Source organism: Anabrus simplex, chromosome 2 (genome assembly GCF_040414725.1).
Source record: "Anabrus simplex isolate iqAnaSimp1 chromosome 2, ASM4041472v1, whole genome shotgun sequence".
NCBI classification, from domain to species: domain Eukaryota; kingdom Metazoa; phylum Arthropoda; class Insecta; order Orthoptera; family Tettigoniidae; genus Anabrus; species Anabrus simplex.
Genome location: NC_090266.1, coordinates 202,001,988 through 202,028,193, shown reverse-complemented (window position 1 = coordinate 202,028,193; position 26,206 = coordinate 202,001,988). Strand labels below are relative to the sequence as shown.

The 26,206-nt window shown below is 39.3% G+C and overlaps 1 protein-coding gene across 1 annotated transcript in view; it reads left to right on the top strand.

Moving 5' to 3' along the window:
- The first annotated feature begins 610 nt into the window (after positions 1-610).
- Positions 611-26,206, top strand: part of LOC136863486 (protein DENND6A) — a 150,551-nt gene continuing 124,955 nt past the window's right edge. Inside the window, exon 1 of the mRNA XM_067139885.2 lies at positions 611-775. Coding sequence (XP_066995986.2) covers positions 611-775 — 165 coding nt within the window. The remainder of the gene's footprint in view (positions 776-26,206) is intronic.

The window sequence follows — 26,206 nt, the reverse complement described above, 5'->3', positions numbered from 1 at the left end:
GTTAGGTACCGGTACCATCGTGGCATTTGCCTGGAGGAGAAGTGGGAAACCACCGAAAAACACTTCGAAGGTGGTTGAGGTGGGAATCGAACCCCCTCTATTCAATTAACCTCCCGAGGCTTAGTGGACCCCGTTCGAGTCCTCGTACCACGCTTCAAATTTCGTGGCAGAGCCGGTAATCGAAGCCGGGCCTCCAGGTGTGCAATTAAAACATTACAGGGTTAAATGAGGGAAATCCTAACTCCCCTGTTCGGCATCAAGTACTTGACTCATTAGATACATTGTAGATTAACCAATTATTTTTATGACTAGGCCTAGATAGATAAGTTAATCCTTTCATTGAATTTTGTTTGGTTTGATTAATTTATTCAAACTGTAGCTCTTCAATTCTTTGTTAGTAAGTATTATATATATAGTGGCAATTCTACGACAGTAAATTAAGGTTAATGGTTTATATTGACAAATCATAACATCGTCCCACTGGATGTAGGGTTATGATAACATTCGTTGGTTACTCATCAGCCATCTCCGATATAGCATCGAAAGTCTTATTTTATTTATAATGTTGATTCGTGACACTAGATACCGCCACTGTAAATAAACATTGAAAATGGCAGCGAGTGGTGTTGCTGACAGGGAAGTTGGAAGCGTGGACGATGATGAAGATGAGGATGAAAAGAATATTTCAACAATTCTTCCCTGGGACAGATTTTCTAACTGGATACATTGTATATGCATTGTCACGTTTGATCTAGAACTCGGCCAGGCTATGGAGGTGAGGTTTGTTGCTGTTGACCCATATAGTGTTCACGTCTATCCCCGTTTTATTTAGAAAACTCCCATCTAATTTAGGTACCTGGTACAATATTTCTTACATAATATGTATAAACACGTATTCTTTGTGTTGTCAGCGTTGTCGAATGTATTTTGTCCATTGTTTGATCATACATTGTAGACCTATGTCATCAGTGTGGGAAAAGGACAGTTTTCAGATGGAAGTAGCCCATTGGATTAAGAAACACGATGTGTATAAAGATTTAAGTAACATAATGTTAAGAAAATCCCAGATTCTAGTATAAATGAATACAGAAAGAAATGAAGTTGTTAATATAATTATTCAGGTGCTGAACCCATCCAATTGTTCCATCTGGAGGCGTTTTTTCTGTTACTAAGCAGGAATGCTTCCTGAATTTCATATTTATTAATTTTGTTTATATTGAAAATGATGAAAAATTTGCAGTACCATTTGTGTTGATCGTTATTTTCATTTAGGTTGTTGATTTTCAGAAGCAAAAGAAAGGGGGGAAACAAACCGTAGGAAGTTCAATAACAGAAAGATGTTAACAATTCCACATCTCTCTTTGGGTCTGACCATTTTACAGAATCAAAGTAACCTTCCCTAATATAGTTATGACAAATGTAACTCCTCAATGGAAAGCTTTAAACTGCATCCATCTGGCCGTCCTTAGCATCTGACACGTGGGACAGGAATAATCATAATTTAGTGATATTTACCATCATATGATGTCATATATGGCATGGAATTTGAAATTTATCTTTTTATCAAGAATGTTAGTGCTTTGAGATGTACAGCAGTGTACATGTTTACTTCATATTGTTGTAGGGATTTATGAAATGTGTATCACTTGAGGCTGGTATGAAGAATTTCCATGCTCGTGTTGATGTGGGTTTTCTTGTATTTTCTAGTAAGTTTTTGGCAAATGCAGGTTCGGTGTTATATAAAAAAAGGTATGCAGTGCACATTAGACCACTCATATATCAGTTCGTAATCCCAGGAATTCTCCACGTATGGCTCGAACATTATGAAATACACTCGCACATTCTGTATACCAGTATGTGACCAGTTGTGCAGAAAGAGATCTAAAGTAGGATTTTTCAGTTTTGAGATCTTTGTTGTTCTAAAATTGGCATAAGATACTGAGCATTAATCCCTAATCACTCTTGTTTGGTCATAGAAACCCGAGTGAATTTTCTGTAATCAGTTTTCTTCGATATAAGTTATGGTACAGTATAAAATATTGTCAGTGCTATGTAATTTTATCTGCTGTTGAGTTATTTGTCACAGTGCAGTTGGGATCATTGTTGACAACTTGTTCGTCTGCTATTGTTATGAGATTTGAGCCAACGTGCGTGTGTGTTCTGCTACAAGATGTGCATAGAAATTATTAGAAAATTAGTGAGCGGCTAAACAAATTTCTTACTTTATGTGTAAGTGTTACATTATGGTGCAGCTCCATGGATGAACTGGTTAGCATACTGGCCTTTAGTCGAAGGTTCCTTGGTTCAGTTCCCGCCTGGTTCGGGGATTTGACCTTAATTAGTTATTTTGGTAAAAATGTATACCTTGTCATGCAAGGTTTGTAACATTGTAAAGAAGTAGAAATGATGCAAATCTTACATGTAATTCATTTCAGAGGAGAGTTGTGTTTTTTTTTTTTTTTTTTAGTTGCTTTACATTGCACCAACACAGATAGGTCTTATAGCGACGATGGGACAGGAAAGGCCTAGGAGTGGGAAGGAAGTGGCCGTGGCCTTAATTAAGGTACAGCCTGCCTGGTGTGAAAATGGGAAACCACGGAAAACCATTTTCAGGGCTGCCGACAGTGGGGTTCGAACCTACTATCTCCCGAATACTGGATACTGGCCGCACTTAAGCGACTTCAACTATTGAGCTCGGTAGTTGTGTTCATTGCAATGCCCAGAAACCCACCATCCCACCCCCAGAAGTACATTTACTTTTATAATCTAATGAAGAGTAGCAATCGGCATTCTCCATTGCTGAAGTAGCTACTATAGTTGGGTCCACGAAAGTTGAAGTCTGACGTTTAGCGCCACCGTCGAGAAAAAGTTGACTATCGCTGTTCGAAAATGGTCTATTGCTATGGCAACGATAACAGAGATGCCACATTTAAGAACACTATGACACATGGGTTGGCTTGCTCTCAGTTGCTTTTGTGATATTATTCGGAGTAGTACTGTATTAGCTGCGTTAGTTGTTGCTGATTTATGTACTAATTTAAGTGTTTGTTATTTTCGGTGTTAGTTCTTTTTTTTTATTTTTTTTTTATGTTAGTGGCTAGCTGTACAGTTCTATTCTCTATCTGCCATGTGCATTTGTTGAGGTTATAGTCAGTTAAGTGAATATGAAATCTCAAATCTCAAATTTATCGGCAATGATGTGTTCTGTCTTAAATGCCGGAATTATTAGCACAAGCTTAGGAACGGGTCAAAGTTTATTAAATTGCATTAGGCCAACATAGTTGATTAAATATGCTGTCACCGGGCGAGTTGATCGTGCGGTTAGGGGCGCGCGGCTGTGAGCTTACATCCGGGAGATAGTGGGTTCGAATCCCACTGTCGACATCCCTGAATATGGTTTTCCTTGGTTTCCCATTTTCACACCAGGCTGTACCTTACTTAAGGCCATGGCCGCTTCCTTCCAACTCCTAGGCCTTTCCTATACCATCATTGTCATAAGACCTATCTGTGTCGATGCGACGTAAAGCCACTAGCAAAAAAAAAAATGCAGCCTGTGTGAAAGAGTGATATGCCGCAGATTGAAGTAACTATGACAACACAGCGTACTTCGTAGTTACTGCTGTTGCCACTGAAATGTCAGACTTCAACTTTCGTGGGCCTAACTATAGCATTGCTATTGGTTAACGTAAAATGTGTTGGGACGTCATTCCCAGGAAGGATGAAAATTAAATTCTGTTATCAACACCCGCAGAATAAAAGCACAAGTAAACAGAACCTGTAAAGGAGCATACTGTCTGCACGGCAAGAAAAAAGGTAATTTAGAAGGTGTAGCCTATCTGTTCACATCCAGGCCAGTCTCTGTCATGAGAACAGTGGCCCCTCTGGGGCCACACTCCTTTCGAAAGGTTTAACACCTATCTGTATCGGTGTGACTGTGGCACATACTGTCTGCATGACAAGAAAAAAAGGTAATGTAGTAGCTGTTACCTATCTTTGTATGTGCAGGCCAATCTGCTTATCTGAGTAGACAAGTTGGGAGCCATATGCACCACCCGATCACGTCGTCCACGAGAAGGCCGCAAGAAGGAGACAAACGACAGTCACTGTGAGCGTAGATGTTTGCGATACAGTGGTACTAATGTTGCGTATCATGGGATAAGATATAGCCTAGTTATAATGTTATTTCCTCCAGCTCGGGACTGGGTGTTTGTCTCACCTCAGCATTAGATTTCATTGCATTTATTGCCCCACTGTCACAAGTGGGCAGTTCTCCTATGTCCGGCTCCATGGCTAAATGGTTAGCGTGCTGGCCTTTGGTCACAGGGGTCCCGGGTTCGATTTCTGGCAGGGTCAGGAATTTTAACCATCATTGGTTAATTTCTCTGGCACGGGGGCTGGGTGTATGTGTTGTCTTCATCATAATTTCATCTTCATCACGACTCGCAGGTCACTTACGGGTGTCAAATCAAAAGACCTGCACCTGGCGAGCCAAACAAGTCCTCGAACACTCCCGGCACTAAAAGCCATATGCCATTTCAGTTCTCCCATAGGCGTCAACTCAAAATAACTTCAGCAGGCCTATGCAGAAGTCACATCCCATTATAAAATATATATCGATACCTTAAAGCACACTAGTTCTATGTCCACTTTTGGCAAGTTGTGGGAAATCGCAAAACAAAACTTGAAATTGATATTTCGTTATAATGCATTGTTCCTATATGCTATTACACTGATTTTTTATGAAGCATAATGCATCCTAGCCATAATTCTAAAGAATTTAAGTGAAAATTCTCAATATTTTCATATATTAATGTGTTTTTTGCACTTAAGTCGGGACATAGCACAACTGAGCACTAGCAAGTATACCACTTTTGGACATAGTACTAGCAGTTTTATTATGTCACAAAGGCATAAACAGGATATTCTCAACAAAAACAATATTTTAACTGTAAGGAAAACATTTATGACATTTTAGCACTTTGAATAGAATAAAATGTACAATGGAATATCAAATGTAAAAAAGACACAGAACAGGAAGACCACCACTGGAGTATTCTTGGAACATTCTAATCATCCTTGCCTGCTGTCAGTGCCCATACAGCTTCATCACAGATATCCTTTGCAGAAGGCAAATTGTTGATGAAGCCCTTGTAATCAGATGGGATTACACCATTCTTCACCAGATTTAAAAAAATCTTTCTTTTTCTGAATTGATATGGGCAGCTGAGCACTGTATTTTACTTTCAGAGAAATGTTTGCCCAATCAATTGTGCATGGATCAGTGGCGTATGCTGTTATCAAAACGTGGGCTACCACTAGACCCTGGTTACCCCTTTTTGATAGTTGGCTTAGTGAACGTGAATCCTTCAGCATTTTGAGTTGCAGCCAATAGCCAACAGAGAAGCCTGCTGTATTGTCAAGGCTGCTTCACAAGCTACTGCTCTGGCCTCTCCCACTGCCAATACTCAACACCTGTTCAGTGGAGATGGTAGCCTAAGGTTTAGCAAATAAAAGTCCGGCTTTGTGACTACATGGATAGAATGCTTGCCTTTGGTCCTATAGCCCCTGTTCAGTTTTCAGAATCAACCCCCTCCCACTGTTAATTCCCCTGGCTTGGGGACTGGGTATTTATGATGTCTTCACCATTCATTTTATCCTCATTATGTCACCACCAAGCCTATACAGATGCCATGCACTATGATTATTATGATTATTATTATTATTATTATTATTATTATTATTATTATTATTATTATTATTATTATTATTATTATTATATTAAATAAACCTCTTGAATTTTACAGCAGTCGTACCCATCGTTCACTGGTTAATTAGCTTCCTTGGGAGATCAATGGTGATGTCCGACCCATGATCATGGGTTTGATTCCAACTAACAAAAGAGAACACTAAACCTGAAAGAATGCATTTCATTTTAGCAGATCTACCTATAAACATACATACATACATACATTATCATTATAGACTGTTATGCCTTTCAGCGTTCAGTCTGCAAGCCTCTGAGAATTTACTAAACGTCGCCACAATCCTCGATTTGCAACTAGTGTTGTGGCCTCATTTAGTTCTATACCTCTTATCTTTAAATCGTTAGAAACAGAGTCTAACCATCGTCTTGGTCTCCCTCTACTTCTCTTACCCTCCATAACAGGGTCCATTATTCTCCTAGGTAACCTATCCTCCTCCATTCGCCTCACATGACCCCACCACCGAAGCCGGTTTATGCGTACAGCTTCATCCATCGAGTTCATTCCTAAATTAGCCTTTATCTCCTCATTCCGAGTTCCCTCCTGCCATTGTTCCCACCTGTTTGTACCAGCAATCATTCTTGCTACTTTCATGTCTGTTACTTCTAACTTATGAATAAGATATCCTGAGTCCACCCAGCTTTCGCTCCCATAAAGCAAAGTTGGTCTGAAAACAGACCGATGTAAAGATAGTTTCGTCTGGGAGCTGACTTCCTTCTTACAGAATACTGCTGATCGCAACTGCGAGCTCACTGCATTAGCTTTACTACACCTTGATTCAATCTCACTTACTATATTACCATCCTGGGAAAACACACAACCTAAATACTTGAAATTATCGACCTGTTCTAGCTTTGTATCACCAATCTGACATTCAATTCTGTTGGATTTCTTACCTACTGACATCAATTTAGTCTTCGAGAGGCTAATTTTCATACCATACTCATTGCACCTATTTTCAAGTTCCAAGATATTAGACTGCAGGCTTTCAGCACAGTCTGCCATTAAGACCAAGTCGTCAGCATAGGCCAGGCTGCTTACTACATTTCCACCTAACTGAATCCCTCCCTGTCATTTTATACCTTTCAGCATATGATCCATGTAAACTACAAACAGCAAAGGTGAAAGATTACAGCCTTGTCTAACTCCTGTAAATACCCTGAACCAAGAACTCATTCTACCATCAATTCTCACTGAAGCCCAATTGTCAACATAAATGCCTTTGATTGATTTTAATAATCTACCTATAAAATGAAAACTATATTACTCTTATAACAGCAGCCCTGCAGTGTCTTCCTACAAGGATGCAAAATACAAATACAAATGCAAATACCAGCGCTCTGTTATCTATATAATTAATCCAGAAGTATGAGGTGGGGAAGTGTACACGATGAGTAACTCATGGTTGATAGCAGTGGCGATCTGGCAGAATGAAGCCTAGCACAGTTATCACCCCGGTCCCAGCGCCTATTGGACGTGGGTCGAGGGGAGAGGGACGAGAGTCTGGGCTGCAATGTTAGTTTCCGATGCCTTGCTCTCATAAATACGTGCGACGGTTTTTCTCACTATTTTCAAGTTTTGTAATGGAACAATGTGTCGGTTGCTTTCATTATAATGTGGTTCAGACTTCCATCACTCTCAATATAGGCCTATTGAGATGTGGGCTTCAACGATAGCCTTGGTAGCTCTCAGTATATGCCACTGACATTGATTCACCACAAGCTCGTGGAAATCGTCCTTCACACCATCCTTGAAGTGAATTGTCGAACAATTTTCTTGGAAACGAAACCACTTTACTTGTAACCAATTAACTTCCTCATTCATAGAATCTCTTGTTCGATTCTTCATGACTTGTTTTGTCATCTGTTCTAAGTCGTACACGCTGTTGTAGCTCGATTGAATGTCAGTGTAAGGCCGAGTCTTCTTTCGATTACAAGTTTATACTCGTGTGGAGTATAAATAGTTTTGTGTTTTTGACATTTCTGTATTGCGGCATGAATTGAGTCAACCTCAAGGTAGCTATGGCCACTCTCCATAAATTTCAAGTCTATGGTTTTCAAGTTAGGGTGCATTTTGGTATTCATTGCGTAGAGCAAAGCAGAACCTACATTTTGGTTCCTGCTCTGCCCACCACTTGTATCAGCGTACAGGACCAAATGCTCAACTTCCGGATGCAAGTGCTTAATGTAACTCAGCAGGCAGCTGCCAATTTCTGCACTTCCTTTCCTACCATAGGTCTCATCCCGCAAGTAGCAGGTTCCATTCTTGAATGAATCATAAACTGTAAAGTTAAAAACTGAAAGTTCTTACAGTAAATTTGGCAGTCCCCCGCAAAGGGTATTTGGAGTATCACTTGCAGGTCGAAACTTCCACACACAAACTTTGGATTGTCAGCCGCAGTTTTGGTATCTTCTTCCTTCATTTCTCGTATTTGAAGCTTGCGAGTGATGTGGTCCAAATAGTCCGAATTGGTGGTAGTTGTCTTGGTGCTTTCTGTCTCGGTGCACTTTGAGCATTGATCTTTCTTCAGCTTGAAAATGGCTAAGGGTGGTTCGAACTTATTAAAAATCGCCCGGAATACAGATTCTGACACCTGAGGGCGATTCGCATTCTTGCTGTATAGGTAATGTAAGGTTCGTATGTTTGTGTCCAGTGCCAAGTAGAGACGATTGCTCTTCCTTCTACAGTAGTGAGCAGGAACTTTCGGAAACGAGTTAATGAAGGCATGAACTTGGCGAACAACTCGTTCTGCATTTGGAGCTGGTCTTCCAGCCCTCCGATCTCGCCCTAAGTAGGATCCATGAGGGCTCTTATGCTCCAAAGCCGCATTTACCACACTTCAAAATAGCAAAGGTATTCAGAAAAAATCTTGGACATTCTCGAACTGCATTTCCGGATACATTTGGCAACGTACACTTCCTACTGACTTCTTTATTGAATTCCGAATCAGGTTGCCTTTTTGTCTTCCGTTGAACAGGTTGCTCACTAACAAAGTTGCACAACATATTCTTTTGGCGTTCTTTATTTTCGAAACCATAATATTCGTCGAACAGTGTTTGTTGGTGTTCTCGAGTAATGTTCGTTAGGCATCTGAATCTAAATGCACAGTCATTCAGCTTCAGAGCCTTGGGTGGAATAATTCGGCTATTGAAGTCGCTGTAACTCTTGCCAGCCAGCCGATTTACCTTTTTAACGTTTCCCTTCCAGTTTGCAGGGTCTGAAAAACGTCGTCTTGTCCACTTTGGTGTTTCTGATGCAATATAATTGGCAATACGAATCTCGGAAACTTCCTCTGGAATTCTCATCAAGCACTGCCTCTTTGTTCTTGTTATTTAAGGTTTCTGCAACAGCAAACAATAAATAATAATGGCCATTTGCAAAGACAAATACAGGAGGAGAGAGGTAAACGGGATATATTGGCAAATATTTATACCTGGTATTCGTCATTGTTAATCTTTATGTATTTATAACTCGATCTTACCATCCATTGTATGTTGTGATTCACGATTGTCACTTCCAGCATCCTCTGGCGGTTCATAACCTTCATCTCTTTCTTCGCCTGCACACCTTTCAAGAATTGATATGTTCTAATTGTTGCTCTCATCAAAAACTACTAATTGTTTTTTGGTGGAAATAGTAAGATCATCTTGTTCTATTGCATTTGGGTCGCCTGCAAACAGATTAATTGTATTATTAGAAAAACAGACTGAATCAGAAAAATAAAATTGACATGCTTGATTGACATTTAATGAAAGCCTTACCTGCTTCATCAGTGTGCTGGTTCTGATTTGATATCACTGTGCCGTCAGTGTTTACAATTGCTATGACTTCTATTACCTCGTTACCAGTTACCAGTTCTGCAATGAACTATTAAACACGATAAAACGCAATAAGAACAGTTTTGTGGGACTAGATATGTAGGTACACTATGAGAAACAAAATTAATGATCACCATTAATGTAAGTTGCGACGTTTTATACGTCGACCTCCATAAAATGGTCAGTGTCATACTCTCGTTCCCCTTGTCCTAGTACATCCATAGCAATGGGATTACTTTGAGAGTTAATTTGGACCTTATCAGAGGCATTACTTTCACGTTCCTCTTCTTCCAACTCATCCAACCACCTGCACAATTGATCTGCCTGTGCACTAATTTCTAATCATATGCAAAATAAATACATTAGTACAGCCTTCAGTACAGATATGAGGTTTTGATTGTTTTAATAGATAAAGAATGAGTTTAATAAGATGATAACTTACCGCTGTAGTAGGCTATGTAGTATAACAACTACTCTAAAAGCAGTCTTCACAGTCAATATTGACACCATGTCACTCATTCACGATTAACACCTACAGCTATTATGCGAGCCAGAACAATTACAATATCTCTCACAAACTGCTGTACAGGACCGCCAAAGCAACAAGTACCAAGGCCAGTAATGAATCAAGAACGTGATCTACGTCCATTCTTGTTTCGTGAAGTAAATGCACACGGATACTATGTCCGGACATAGCACAGTTAAGCACGTGAGACCTGACAACAAGGAAGATATCAGAACATAGTACTTGTGTGCGCTTGTAAAGAAGACAGGGGAGGACCTAGTAATTTTAGGTTTCTCGATTTTTCTTGTATTTCTCACTTGGTATGGACGAAGAACCACTGTGCATTGAATGCCGTTTTTCATGACTAATCTGGTGGTACCAATATATCGATATCCCAAGAAAGTGGACATAGCACTTGTGTTCTTTAAGGTATCGATATATAACATTCTGTAATAGTCGGTTGTGTACTGTGTAGTGTATGTATTAAGACAGATGGAAACATCCAGTCCCTAATTGTGAGGAATCCATCATACGAAGTAAACATCTTCGGCCCTGCAAATTATTGAATCCAGAGTCCTTTGAACTGAAAGCCACTGTGCTGCTCATTCAGCCAACAATCAGGTCTTAATGTTGTGTATAAGAATTAATAATTTCACTCATATTATGTCATGAATACACTTATACTTCATCATTTGCAGCTGTGGGTCAGAAAGACCCAATGCAAGTGTTCATATACATTTCTACTGAGCAAGTTGGCCCTGCGGTTAGGAGCGCGCAGTTGTAAGCTTGCATTCGGGAGATAGTGGATTCGAACCCACTGTCGGCAGCCCTGAATATGGTTTTCCATGGTTTCCCATATTCACACCAGACAAATGTTGGGGCTGTACCTTACTTAAGGCCACAGCCACTTCCTTCCCACTCCTAGATCTTTCCAATCCCGTCATCACCATAAGACCTATCTGTGTCGGTGTGACTTGAAGCCAATTGGGCCGGGCTGAGTGGCTCAGACTGTTGAGGTGCTGCCCTACTGACCCCAACTTGGCAGGTTCGATCCTGGCTCAGTCCGGCGGTATTTGAAGGTGCGCAAGTACATCAGCCTCGGTTGGTAGATTTACTGGCACATAAAAGAACTGCGAGACAAAATTCAGGCACCTAGGCGTCTCCGAACACTGTAAAAGTAGTTCTTGGGACGTAAAGCAAATAACATTATTGTTATTAAAGCCAATTGGAGAAAATAAATGTACCTTTCTGCCATGTGAATACTTCAGGGTTAAATAAAAATGAATGCTTCTAGGTGTAATACTTCAGAAGGTATTAGTTATTGACTGTTACCATTAAGAAAAATGTATTTTGAGAAAAGCACAATTACAATTTTTGCTTATTTTCATAGTAAATTAATAAATTTCATTGTTTGTCCTATTGAACCAAGATTACAACTTTTATAATAATTTGGATCCACCTTATTCAATACATAAAAACTGTTGTTTAGATGAAATTAAAACATATATTTCAATCAGAACTAGTTTCGACGGCCGTCTGCGTCATCGTCAGCTGATATAGGTTCTTGGAAAAATTGGCAATCACATAAGTTTATCTACTTAAGCACAGTTTTAAGTTGTTAATATGGTTTTAAATTGTGTTCAATTTGACGTAGATAAACTTATGTGATTGCCAATTTTTCCAAGAACCTATATCAGCTGATGACGCAGATGGCCGTCGAAACTAGTTCTGATTGAAATATATGTTGTAATTTCATCTAAACAACAGTTTTTATGTATTGAATAAGGTGGATCCAAATTATAATAAAAGTTGTACTTTCTTAGTAATTGTACAACATTTTCATGACATCTAGTGGTGAAGAATCAATCTGCTTTGTAACTTAATTTGTTAAGAAGACCCATAGGTAGTGCAAGAAGTCAAAACATAGAAGTGTAATTTGTATACCCCAGGTACTTTCATTCACCTCTGGTGTAAACTTTCCATTGCCGACTTTGGGTCTCTTTCTGTGCAACTGGTCACATATCCTAAAGCATCAATGTTCTCGGTGAATAGACACTTCACGACCACATCTTACAGAAGTACCTTTATAAGAGCCATGTTGGTAAGGGATTAAAACATTAAGCTTTCCTGCCCCCGAAGTTAGTTGCTGTGAGCTGTCATGCAACAAGTGATTGAAATCACTCGACTGAGGTAGTTAATTTACTATAGTGAAAGTAGGTTTCTTTTAAATTCACAGTCATAGGAGATATAGCTATCAATTACAATATTTAATGTCTCCAGTAATTAAAGAATAGGAGCCTTCCCTTTGGTTGTCGTACAGCAGAGTTGTCCACAAAATGCACCAGCTGCATACCGATACCCACGAGTTGCACGGGTCCAACTTTCCCTTCCACACCTCACATTCACTCAGTGTCTGTGATAGGGTGCAAGGTGTATGTTTGATGGTAGCATTTCAACTATGGTGAGTGCTGAAAAGAAAGAGAGAAATGGAGCATCTTCGATCTTCATACAGGATTGGGAGGTGGCTAATTTATTCATTACACATAGCGTAAATGCTAAATGTCTTGTGGCCCACCTATTTTAAATTTTAAAAAACATTTTCTTGAACGACAGGCATTACATTCAAAACCAAATTTAAAAGAAGAATTTTCGACACAGGTCGAGCTTAAGCCCACTCCCAATTTATTTATTGAACATTTTCTATGTCATAGAAAGATGTTCCATATACCCTGTAGTTAGAGCTTATAGAACTATAGTCCAATACCAGGCAGAAAGATAGGTTAAACAACTCTCATACTTTTTTGGGAGTTTCATGGCAAATTCCTTCAGCAAGTGTATCTGAGACGCCATAAGGAGATGGTGAAAATGCTCTCTGTGTTCACTTCTACTTAAATCTGTGAACATTTTATTTTGTCTTTAAAGCTGATCAAGCAAGCATCTATCACAGACTGCAACTTCCATTACTGTGTGCAACTGGAGGTTTCATGGACTCTTGCTCCCGATAAAGAAAGTTTGTAAATAGGAAACATCAACAGTAGATTATGGTATATAACACACATTGTATACATCTGAATGAACACAAAATGTGTGTGAGTGGTTGCATGGTTTGGGTCACATAGTTGTCAGCTTGCATTCAGGAGATAGTGAGTTCGAACCCCACTGTCGGCAACACTGAATATGATTTCCCACTTTCACACTGGGCAAGTGTTGGGGCTGTGCCTTAAAACAAAAGGCCATGGTTGCTTCCTTCCCACTCTTAGCCCTTTTTTCTATTACATTGTCGCCATAAGACCTATCTGTGTTGGTGTAAAGCACAATATTTAAAAAAAAATTGTGAGCACCCACTAAAAGAATTGTTTCTCATACTTAATAATATGTGTATACTTTATGTATGATGCTTTAGGCTCTGGTATTTAGTGCAGCATCCCCTGCAAACCATGTGACCTTGCCGCGGTGGGGAGGCTTGCGTGTCCCAATGAAGCAGATAGCCGAGCCGCAGGTGCAACCATGTCGGATGGGTATCTGTTGAGAGACCAGACTAAGGAATAGTTCATCGAAAGGGGGTAGTAGCCTTTCGGTAGTTGCAAGGACGGCAGTCTAGATGATTGACAGATACAGCCTTGTAATAATACTCAACATGGCTTACCTGTGTTGGTACTGCTACACGGCTGAAAGCAATAGGAAACTACAGCCGTAACTACCTCCCGAGGACATGCAGCTCTCTCTGTATGAATGATGTACTGATGATGGCTTCCTCCCGGGTAAAATATTCCGGAGGTAAACTAGTGCCCCATTCGGATCTCCGGGTGGGGACTACACGAGAGGGGGCGATCATTAAGAAGATGGATACTGAGATTCTGCGTGTCAGAGTGTGGAATGTTAGAAGTTTGAATCGTTGTGGTAGGTTAGAGAATCTGAAAAGGGAGATGGATAGACTAAAGTCAGATGTAGTTGGTATAAGTGAAGTACGTTGGCAGGAAGAACAGGATTTTTGGTCAGGCAACTACCAAATTATCAACACAAAATCAAACAGGGCAAATGCAGGAGTTGGTTTAATAATGAATAAGAAAATAGGGCAGCGGGTAAGCTACTATGACCAGCATAGTGAAAGAATTATTGTCGTCAAGATAGACACCAAACGAATGCCCACCACAATAGTGCAGGTCTATATGCCTACTGGTTCAGCAGATGATGAGGAAATCGAAAGAATATATGAAGAGATAGAAGATTTAATGCAATATGTAAAAGATGACGAGAATCTAATTGTGATGGGAGACTGGAATGTAGTAGTAGGCCAAGGAAGAGAAGGTAATACACTAGGAAAATTTGGATTGGGACAAAGGAATGAAAGAGGAAGTCGGCTGGTTGAATTCTGCACTGATCATAATTTAGTCCTTGCCAATACTTGGTTTAAACACCACAAACGACGGCTGTATACGTGGACGAGACCTGGAAACACTGGAGGGTATCAAATAGACTTTATTATGATTAGGCAGAGATTCAGAAACCAGGTGTTGAATTGCAAAACTTTCCCAGGAGCAGACGTGGACTCTGACCACAACTTGTTGGTCATGAAATGCCATCTGAAGTTGAAGAAATTGAAGAAAGGAAAGAATGCAAAAAGATGGGATCTAGACAAGTTGAAAGAAAAGAGTGTGAGGGATTGTTTCAAGGAACATGTTGCAGAAGGACTAAATGAAAAGGCTGAAGGAAACACTATAGAGGAAGTGTGGAGAGTCATGAAAAATGAAATCAGTAGGGCTGCTGAAGAAATGTTAGGAAGGAAGAAAAGATCAACTAAGAATCAGTGGATAACTCAGGAGATACTAGACCTGATTGATGAACGACAAAAATACAAGAATGCTAGAAATGAAGAGGGCAGAAAAGAATACAAGCGATTAAAGAATCAATTGGATAGAAAGTGCTATCTTGTGTTGGTGCGACGTAAAGCAACTTGTAAAAATTGTCTTTTACAACTAGAAATCAAATGTCCCTTAGTCATATCTTATGTAACATCTTAGAACAATTTTATGTACACAACCCTGATGTAGGCCTTCCTGTACAATGCGAAAATCCCATCTGCAAAACACTGTACCCTCTTATGTTACCACTTCTATAATCATATTTATGAAATGTTACTATATCCACCCCTATAGCTGCCATTGGAGAATTGCATATCTGATTGGTCCAAGAGGTCATTTTATTTTGGGAGAAAAGGGCAATTCACTATTTTGTACAGTCTTGTCACACCAAAATTTATACAAGAAGGCTTTTTTTTTTCTTTTTTTTTTTTTCAGATCATGATGCTTACTATGGCACTGAAAATTATACCCCAGGTGTGATAGTTTACTCCATGTGATTACTTCTGTTAGTGTGTTCAATAACAGCTTAAAAGCAAACCATAAGACTTTAATACACACGCAAATTTTGAAGTGAGGACTTTGGCCTCCTAGTGAACACAAGCTGCACACTTCAAATAGCTGCATGGAATTATGTAGGTTAGATAGCTGACTTCTCAGAGTAGGACAGGTTGAAACTTTCCTTCAGTCATGTCTTTCTTATTTACATTTTGTACTCATGTAGACATTCGTTATGAAGATTTGATTCTCCTGAAGTCTCAGATATCATTATAATGAAGTCATAATAATAAATAAGTAGACATAATAAATCAGGGGTTTCCGAATGGCGGCCCGCAGGCCACATGCAGCCCGCGAGGGCTTTTAAAAAAAATATTTTAACACATTGCGGACCGGTCCCGAGAAAACTTGTGTTTGCCTGGCCGAGCGTTGTGGACCGGTCCCGAGTTATCTCGTGTTAGCAGCAGACTGAAGTTTAGTGCTATCTCTTGAGATATACCGGAACTATTTGGAGGTGAAGGGTGCTAGAACTCTTGTGTATGGTTCTACACAATCGATAGTCGCATTTCTTTTCGATTATTCTTCATATCATAGCTTTTCTTTGCATTTCCTGACAACATGTTTACAAAGTTTGAAGAGCCATACAAGATGGCAGCGCTCAGGGTGTTGGTGTTCTATGCTAAACAAGACATATTTTGCACTTAGTGTAGCCTTTACATAATGGCATAATCAAACCAAAAAAACCAAACCCCATGACGCAACAGCCCCAAAGGGCCATGGCCTACCAAGCGACCACTGCTCAGCCTGAAGGCCTGCAGATTACGGAGGTGTCGTGTGGTCAGCACGACGGATCCTCTCGGCCATTATTCTTGGCTTTCTAGACCGGGGCCGCCAACTCACCATCAGATAGCTCCTCAATTGTAATCACGTAGGCTGAGTGGACCTCGAACCAGCCCTCATCCAGGTAAAAATCCCTGACCTCTCCGGGAATTGAACCTGGGGCCTCTGGGTAAGAGGCAGGCACGCTACCCCTACACTGCGGGGCCGGCATATGATGGCATAATGTGTAAAATCTCATATCAGGAGGGTAAAAGGGAGTGATATTTCTGTTGAGAGGATTTTCTCAACTGCAAACATGATGTGGACTTCTCATGATTGTTATCACAAACTTTCCAATGTCATCTCAGGAATTTACAACAAGCCTTGCTTCAAGACAGGACATATTACAGAAAATCCATTCATTGAAACAATATATGTGATTTTACCAGAGAAATTTATTTCTGTCTTGTAGTAATTTAAATTAATATACTGATAAAATTATAACAGTGAATGGTAATATTACCGGGTGAGTTGGCCGTGCGGTTACAGGCGCGCAGCTGTGAGCTTGCATCCGGGAGATAGTGGGTTCGAATCCCAGTGTTGGCAGCCCTGAGGAAGATTTTCCATGGTTTCCCGTTTTCACCCCACACAAATGCTGGGGCTGTACCTTAATTAAGGCCACGTCCGCTTCCTTCCAACTCCTAGGCCTTTCCTATCCCATTGTCACAATAAAATCTATCTGAGTCGGTGCGACGTAAAGCCACTAGCAAAAAAAAAAAAAAGAATGGTAATATTAGCAAGAACACCGGGCTGAGTAGCTCGGATGGTAGAACGCTGGCCTTCTCAGCCCAACTTGGCAGGTGTGAATCTGGCTCAGTCCAGTGGCATTTGAATTTCAGCCTCATGTTGGTAGATGTAATGGCACGTTAAAGAATTCCTGCGGGACAAACTTCCGGCACCTCAGAGTCTCCAAAATCTGTAAATGTAGTTAGTGGGATGTAAAATTAATAACATTAATACTAGTAAGAACTTCAACAATTGCAGCAGAAACAAAAATAACAAGATTAACAGTACCAGCAATGTAGCTGTCATCCTGTGGACCTAGCAAGTATCCTGGTATTTCAGATAAACAATCTGGTAACCTTAGCATATTGCTTTTTTAAATCAAAGGTGTTGAAATACTGTAATAACAATATGGTGATAAAATTATTATAATCTTCAAATGAAGCCCCCCCCGGAAGAAGGGTCTAAACCACATTTTTCAGCAAGTTGAGTTTTTTGCGGAATAAGGGTCTATATCATCTCAGGTTATTGCATACGAACTATGATAGTCATAACTTTAACAGAAATAGGTCATTTGTCTGTTAAAAAACTTCTTTGCCTGGAAGAAGGGTCTATGCCACTCATTCAAGATGGATGCCAGTGTGTTGAATGTTTCATCCAACGAGTTAAAAAAACTTGAATAAAACCAGAAAACTAAGATAAATATGGATAACTGGAAGGATAATGAACGTAAAAGGAAACGAAATACAACAACGAAAAGCGTTATAAAAGAAGCAAAAACGAGGCCACAACAGGTGAGTGGAATAAGGGTCTATAATAAATGGGTTATGTATGGGTTATGGGTTAAGGAAGGTCCTTAGAATAAATTTGGTCATTGATACATAATGCATTATACAAACCATTCATTTAATTATGATTACGGTAAAATGGTATAGACCGAGCTCGTTAGCTGCAGTCGCTTAAGTGCGGCCAGTATCCAGTAATCGGCAGATAGTGGGTTCGAACCCCACTGTCGGCAGCCCTGAAGATGGTTTTCCGTGGTTTCCCATTTTCACACCAGGCAAATGCTGGGGATGTACCTTCATGAAGGCCACGGCCGCTTTCCTCCCATTTCTAGGCTTTCCTATCCCATCGTCGCCACAAGACCTACCTGTGTCGGTGCGACGTGAAGCAAATAACAAAAAAAAAAGTGTAGGGTTTATCATTATAATAATTTTCTGCTTCTTCGTTGTTTCGGGGCCGTGTGTATGATCCAGAGTTCTGTAACGAGAATCTGTGTGTTCAGCTCACTGACTGTGAAAAGGAGGAGTAGTGTAGAGAATACTATACCATGGACCTTAATGAGCAGTCTTTGTTTCTTGTGAATAAGTGCCTCAAAATCTCTGAACTGAAAAGGAGGTGTAATCAGAGGGTAGATGCCACTTCACGTCGGAAACATTCTTTTGAATACCATGTTCCAGCAAAAGGTAGTGACAGTAGTTCACTGCAGGTATATAAAATAACTTTTTCAGGCAAGTTTAGTCTGTCTGTCCAGAGTTCTGACTTCAGAGACGCGAAATGTTGGTCGAAGACCCTAAATTCAAGGTTACTGAAGGAATGTGACAGAAGTTTTCTGAAGATGACCCCATGTCTGTGTTTATGCGAAGATGCCACAATTTGATTGCTCCTCGGGAAAGATATGCCTTAGTTAAAGGTGTCAAGAACAGACGAAATCAGCCTCTATTCCTGCCTCAAGAATTTAATGCTTTTCCCACACTTATGGAGTTGTGGGTGAGAACTCTGTCGCACATGTGAATCTGGCCTTATTTTAAGGTCAGAGGCCCGTCCTAATGCCAACCCTGTTTAGAGGGATGTAATCGTAATCACTATTGCGTGTTTTTGTGGTGGTTAGGAGTGTAGTATGTTGTCTGAATATGAAGAGAAAAGTGTTGGGACAAAGACAAACACCCAGTCCCTGAGCCAGAAGAATTAATCAGATGCGATTAAAATCCCCAACCCAGCTGGGAATCGAACCTGGGACCCTCTGAACCTGGATGATAAAATTATTGTTATAATAATATTAGCAAGATAGGTGACAATAGCAGCAAAAACAAAAATAACAAGAAGATTAACAATGTAACGGTTGTACTGCGGAGCAGCCAATTTTATTAACATAACCATTGTGGTTTGATTTTATAATGGTCAGTATTGACTACAATCTCTACTCCAATAAATACACCTCTGATAATTAAAAATCAGCCTTGTCAATACTTAAGAGTTATTTAATTAATTATTTGTTATCACCTCATACACAATACATGTTTCGAGGACCTTACTGTCCTCTTCCTCAGCGGTTCTTTCACACTACCAATTATCTCTTACACCTCTTTACTTATTATTACACATCAAGCACCAAAGTTCTAAACATCTCTTAATAGAAATCTAATATGTGTCATAATTAAAATTAAATATACCATAAATATCATAAAAGAACAGTAAAACTACACTATTCTATTACAATATTCTCAAAATGTCATCCTTGTCTATTTTAAAATTAGCATCTCATAAAAAAAATTTCTAAAATCTTCCAATTCAGAGATCACATCATTTAATTGTAGCTGTCTTTTCCACCAGTCCTCGAAAATCCATAGATTTGTAGCTCTTCACTCCAACCTAAACTATAAGAAAGAAAAGTCTGCCTAAAAATCTGTCCCTAATAAAATATTCTAGTTTACTCTTGAGAAATTTCCAATTGACGTACTGAATATGCTGTTATCCATATATAAACATAATTGGCCTTGACCTTAGCATCAGGTAACAAGCCTGTCAGTAGAACACTAATATTTAAGGTTCGGATGTTAAGGAAATGTCATATTTTTTTCCTGAGCTCATTTTACCCAAAATCTGAAAAATAAGTTTGAATGAGGGGTCCATGACCACGTTTAAAGCAATTTAATGTTGCCTATAAATGCATATTTTGGCCATTTTTATTGTTTTGGTCATATTTTGCTCATTTTAGTGATATAAGGTCATAATTGGTTATAATTTCAGCATTTTTGTTGAAACTGAGGCATCATTAACAAGGTACGTGTTATCTGTGTCGAGTTTCAAACACAGGATTTCTGAATAGTGTAGTTCTTCTTCTTCTTGTTTCGATTCACCCAACTAAGGTCCACGTCATTTCAACTGTTTCCCTTGAGCTTTGATGTTGGTCCAGTATTCATTCGTATATGGTGTTGCTCCTTTCGCTCTTCTGTCCATGCCTTTCCAGTTTTCATCTTCAGCTTTGGTAGGAAACTCTGATGTTCTTGGAGTTTTTTCTTAAGTGGGACATGCTCCTGGATATCTTCAAATGAGATCCCAATCTCCTGCAGATCTTTCTGTACCTCACTGAACCATGCCCCCTTTGCCCTTTTCTTTTGGAGGAAAATGTAGTAGATATATTTTTCTTTCTTTTCCCGGAACAGGCAGGTAGCAGGTTTAGAAGACCTGATTCCAAGAAGGCGCTCCTCTACGGACGTCTTTTAGCACATCTTCCTGGACAAGTGAGATTGTGACACTGTACGCGTGAGGTCACGGACCATGACGATAGTGTGTTTCCGCCTTCCAATAGGATGTCACTCCAGTAGATATATTTAGCTCAGAAGCAATTAGCAAATAAGGAAATGCTCAGTTCTTCCTTGCAGGATCGAGTTAAAGCTCCCTTACTCTTTCACTACCAATGGATTCCAACAGATTGGTCACACTTGTGGTACTGCAGTGAGCCCCATCATGCCGAAAGTGAAGTGTAGTGAAGCTGTAATGTTAAGAAAGTATGTGAAAGAGTTCGGTGAAGACACATTCAGTACTGACGGAACAGTTCTTTTTTGTAAAGCGTGTGAAGTTAAGGTAGCGGCTATAAAGCTATTTAACATGCGACAGCACTGCGCTACGGCTAAGCATGAAAGCCGCGCGAATCGAAAGTCCTCTGAACAGAGCAGGCAGGCTCTTTTGCTTGATACAGCAAAATCTTCGTCAACCAAACATTCCGATTTCTCAAAAGACCTGTGCGAAATGTTGGTATCTACCAATATTCCGCTTAACAAAGTTAACAACGAACACTTCTGAAAATTCTTAACTAAATGCACAACACAGTCTATCCCGGACGAGGCAACATTGCGAAAAAATTATTTGCCCTCCTGTTTTGTAGACGCACTTCGAAAAATTAGAAGTAGTGTAGGCAACAGTAGCGTCTGGGTATCCGTTGATGAAACTACGAATGTTTGTGGTAGATATGTTGCGAATGTTATAATTGGCATGCTTCTCGCGGATCGTCCGGGCGATGTATATTTACTTCATTCGGAGGTTCTAGATGCAGCTAACCATTCCACAATTGCAATAATTTTTGACAATGCCATGAAGCTTTTGTGGGATGGTGAAGATGAGCGAGAATGAATCTTGCTGGTACTAACCGATGCTGCACCATACATGGTGAAAGCAGCAAGCGGACTTAAGGTACTTTACCCAAAAATGGTCCATTTAACATGGATTGCACAGAGTTGCTGAAGAAATACGGCTGAATTTTCCTGATGTTGACCGGTTAGTATCAAACGTCAAGAAAATGTTTATTATACAAGGGAAATAAGGAAATTAAAAAGAAAATGTAGAATAGTGAACAGGAAAATCAAAGAGGGTAGGGAGAGTAGAGAAACTAGAAAACAGCTAATGAGGGAACTGAATGGATTGAAAAAGGAAGCTGAAGAGAATTATATGAATGGCATACTTCAAGAGGGTAATGACCACAAAGGGAAATGGAAAAAGCTGTATTCATATATCAGGAATCAAAAAGGAAAAGGAATCCAAATTCCTACAATGGTGGGAGAAGGGGGTGAACACTATTTAACAGATACTGAGAAAGCAAACCTATTTAGTAGGGAATTCAGAGATTCAGTAGATGATTGTCAGGAGTTGGAAACCAAAACAGAAAATAGAGGGGGAGAGACACATAGGGAAACAAGAAGCTTCTCACTTACAATTGAAGATATTTTCAGAGAAATCCAACTGCTTCAGCAAGGAAAAGCAGCAGGAAGTGATCAAACTACTGGGGAGGTATTAAAGACAATGGGGTGGTACATAGTGCCTTATTTAAAATTTCTCTTTGATTATGTCATAAATAATAGTGTAATACCAAAGGAATGGAAGGAATCTATAATAATACCAATTTATAAAGGAAAGGGTGATAAAAGGAAACCAGAGAACTACAGACCAATCAGCCTGACCAGTAAAGTTTGTAAAATACTGGAGAGTTTAATATCAAACTACATCAGAAGAATATGTGATGATAAAAATTGGTTCATGAGGAGCCAGTATGGATTTAGAAAGAAATTTTGTTGTGAGGCACAACTGGTGGGATTTCAGCAGGACATATCAGATCAGTTGGATTCAGGAGGTCAGTTAGATTGCATAGCCATAGATCTTTCCAAAGCCTTTGATAGAGTGGAACATGGAATATTCTTAAAGAAATTGGAGGGAATAGGATTGGACGTAAGGGTTACACGTTGGGTAAAAACATTTCTAAATTCAAGGGTTCAGAAAGTCAAAGTAGGAAATAATGTATCGCAGGAAGAGAAAGTTTGGAAGGGAATTGCACAGGGTAGTATAATCGGTCCGTTACTTTTCTTAATATACGCAAATGATTTAGGGAACAATATAACATCAAAAATAAGATTGTATGCGGATGACATAATTGTTTATAGGGATATAAACAACATTGAGGATTGTTCAGAATTACAAAGGAACCTTGAAAGTATCCAACAATGGGTTGAAGAAAATAATATTAAGGTTAATGGAGGCAAATCTACTGTTACAACTTTTTCAAACAGGAGCTTTAAAACTGAATTTGAATATACTTTGGATGAGGTAGTTGTCCCAAAAGATGGCAAGTGCAAATACTTAGGTGTGAGATTTGAAAGTAATTTGCACTGGAAGGGTCATGTGGGTGACATTGTTGGGAAAGCATACAGATCGTTACATGTCATAATGAGGCTACTTAAAGGATGCAACAGAGAATTAGAAGAAAAAAGTTACTTGAGTATGGTTTGTCCATTATTGGAATATGCAAACAGTGTTTGGGATCCTCACCAAGAATACCTAATAAAAGAAATAGATAGTGTGCAGAGGAAAGCAGCAAGATTTGTAACAGGGGATTTCAGGAGAAAGAGTAGTGTATCTGAAATGTTAAAGGAACTTGGGTGGGAAACTTTAAGTAAGAAAAGGGAGAAAACTAGACTTATAGGATTATATAGAGCCTATACAAGAGAAGAAGTATGGGGAGATATCCGTGAGAGGCTTCAGTTGGAAAATAATTATATCGGTAGGACTGACCACAAATATAAAATTAGAAGGAATTTTAGCAGAAGCGATTGGGGTAAATTTTCATTCATTGGGAAGGGTGTGAAGGAGTGGAACAGTTTACCAGGGGTAGTGTTTGATCCTTTTCCAAAATCTGTACAGATACTCAAGAAGAGAATAAACAGCAACAGAGAAAATAAATGAAGTGTTAGAGGGCATTCGACCAGTGCAGGTTATTGTAAATTTGAAAAAAATGTGTGTGAATAAATTAATTCCATCCCCTGGTCTAAGGAGTTTGGACAGTCAAAGTAGGGGACTGCCTGTAGGGGTGAAGAACAGTGGGGACTTCGAGGGCCCTGGGACCGCTACGGTAGCTGTGAAGGCCCTTCAGGAACTCTGAAAAGTGGTGGCAAAAGGGGCTCTGGTTAAGACGCAGCAGGTCGTTATGCTACTTAGGTTCCAGACTGGGTAAAAAATAATAATAATAATAATAATAATAATAATAAAAAAATAATAAACAAGTAAATAAATGCAATGTAAATTTTAATCTTATACCAGTTGTATAGTATAATTTGAAGTAATTCCACATACTGTATATCAGTTGACTATATTTGTAAGTAGTACAGAGATATTATAAGTAGAATTTTGTAAACAATATAAATTTATTAAGGACTAGCAAGATACCCGTGCTTCGCTACGGTATTTTACTGAAATTTATAATTGAATGCTTATAGTTTTATATATAACACACCGATATTCGCGATCTGACTCGTTTTCTGAGAGATTACGGCAACGTTCCTCCCATTGTTCAATCTTTTCTCCAGCAATCGATTTCGTACTTCCCGGGATAGGTCCAGGTATTCCACCCGGTCAGTTGGGTCCCTAAATCTTTGCCATCTTTTGCTATAATCATTTTGAATGTGGATCAAATCCTTGAGGAGATCCGGCGTGGTGTCGTCTTGGGTGCCTTGGCGGTACTGAACCTCTACTTGGCGGTAAATTACATCTGCTGCCGTTGTCATTGATGACAGTATGACCAGCACCATTGTCGCCCGTAGGCAAGTGCGCAGGACTTCTGGCAATACGAATGACATACTTCCGTGCATTATAGACCTTATTACAGAGGTGAACAATTACACGGTCAATCATATATCTATCGTTTATTTCAAATATGTTTAAATTTTTGTTTATATGCCAGAAGAATCTACTGTAATCTAAGAAGGTTCTCCAAAGGAAAAGATGGCTCTTGAAAACGAACCCAGGAGAGATTAAAAATGATCGGTTTATGATCAGAATAAGTACATTGAAAATCCGCAGCCTGTTTCCAGTCATTCAACCTTGTTAGGAATGGAATGAATAAGCCCTGCCGAAGCCTGTCGCACTCCACTGGAGCAATGATTAAATGAATGAGAAATGAAATGATATTGGAGAGTGTTACTGGAATGAATGATGACAGGGAAAACCAGAATACCCAGAGAAAAACCTGTCCTGCCTCCGCTTTTTCCAGCACAAATCTCACATGGAGTGACCGGGATTTGAACCACGAAACCCAGCGGTGAGAAGCCAGCGCGCTGCCGCCTGAGCCACGGAGGCTCCTTATAAGTACATTAGGAACAGTAAAATCAATTGGTCTCACCTCCGTTTTCACCCCACAGCGGTTAAGTTGATTTACCTCCCCCCCTCCCCCCCCCAAAAAAAAAAAGAAAACGTGTTCCTTTATGGTTAAAGGAGATTCCAAATACCAATGTTCACGTGTGTTACCTTCAGTTTTGAGATATAAGTATTCCCATAAAAGTAATTAACTTTTTTCACTTACTTTCACACTCCCTGTCCCCCCTTAAGTGAATTTTCCAGCAAAAAATACTTGTTTCTTTAATAGTAAAGGATCTTCTAAATACCGATTATCTTCAGTTTTTGAGATATGTGTCCTCATGAAACGAATTCAACTCCTTTTCACACTCGCCCCCAAAAATGATTCTCCCCCCCCCCCCAAAAAAACGCGTCGTTTTATTTTTAAAGATGATATAAATACCAATTTTCATGTCTGTAACAACTTTATTTTTTATTAGATGTAAGTATTCTCATACAATTAATTCAATAAATTTTTCAATTTTTCACCCCCCCCCCCCAACAACCTTCATTGGATTTTCCGAGAATACCTGTTTCTTTACTTTAACAGGAGATTCCAAATACCAATTTTTACGTCTGCAACATTTTACGTTTCTGAGATATACTGTAGATATACTGTAGATATAGTCTTTCTAAAAGTTCACCCCAATTTGTCACTCCTGTCTAACCCCCATTACTTAGATTTTCCGAAAACAAAAAAATTAATGTTTCTGTATTTTTAATGGAGATTCCATATACTAACTGTCTGGTCTGTAATATCTTCAGTTTCTGAGATATAAGTATCCTCATTAAAGACATTCATCCCCTTATTCACACTTTTCACCCCTCCTATTGGGATTTTCCAAAAACAAAAAATACGTGCTCTTTTATTTTTAAAGGAGATTCTAAATATCAATTTTTACATCTGCAAACTTTTGAAGTTTTGAGATATAGATACACTCATTTTTAAAATACACCCCCCTTTCACCCCCCCCCCCTATATGAATTTTCTAAAAACAAAAAATACATGTTTCTTTATTTATAAAGGAGATCCCAAATACCAATTTTCAGGTCTGTAACATCTTCAGTTTCTGAGAAAAAAGGATCCTTATTAAAGGCATTAAACTATTTTGCACCCTTTTTCACCCCTCCGATTGGGATTTTCCAAAAAAAAAAAAATACCTGTTTCTTTATTTTGTAAATAGATTCTAAGTATCAATTTTTACATCTGTAAGCTTTGAAAGT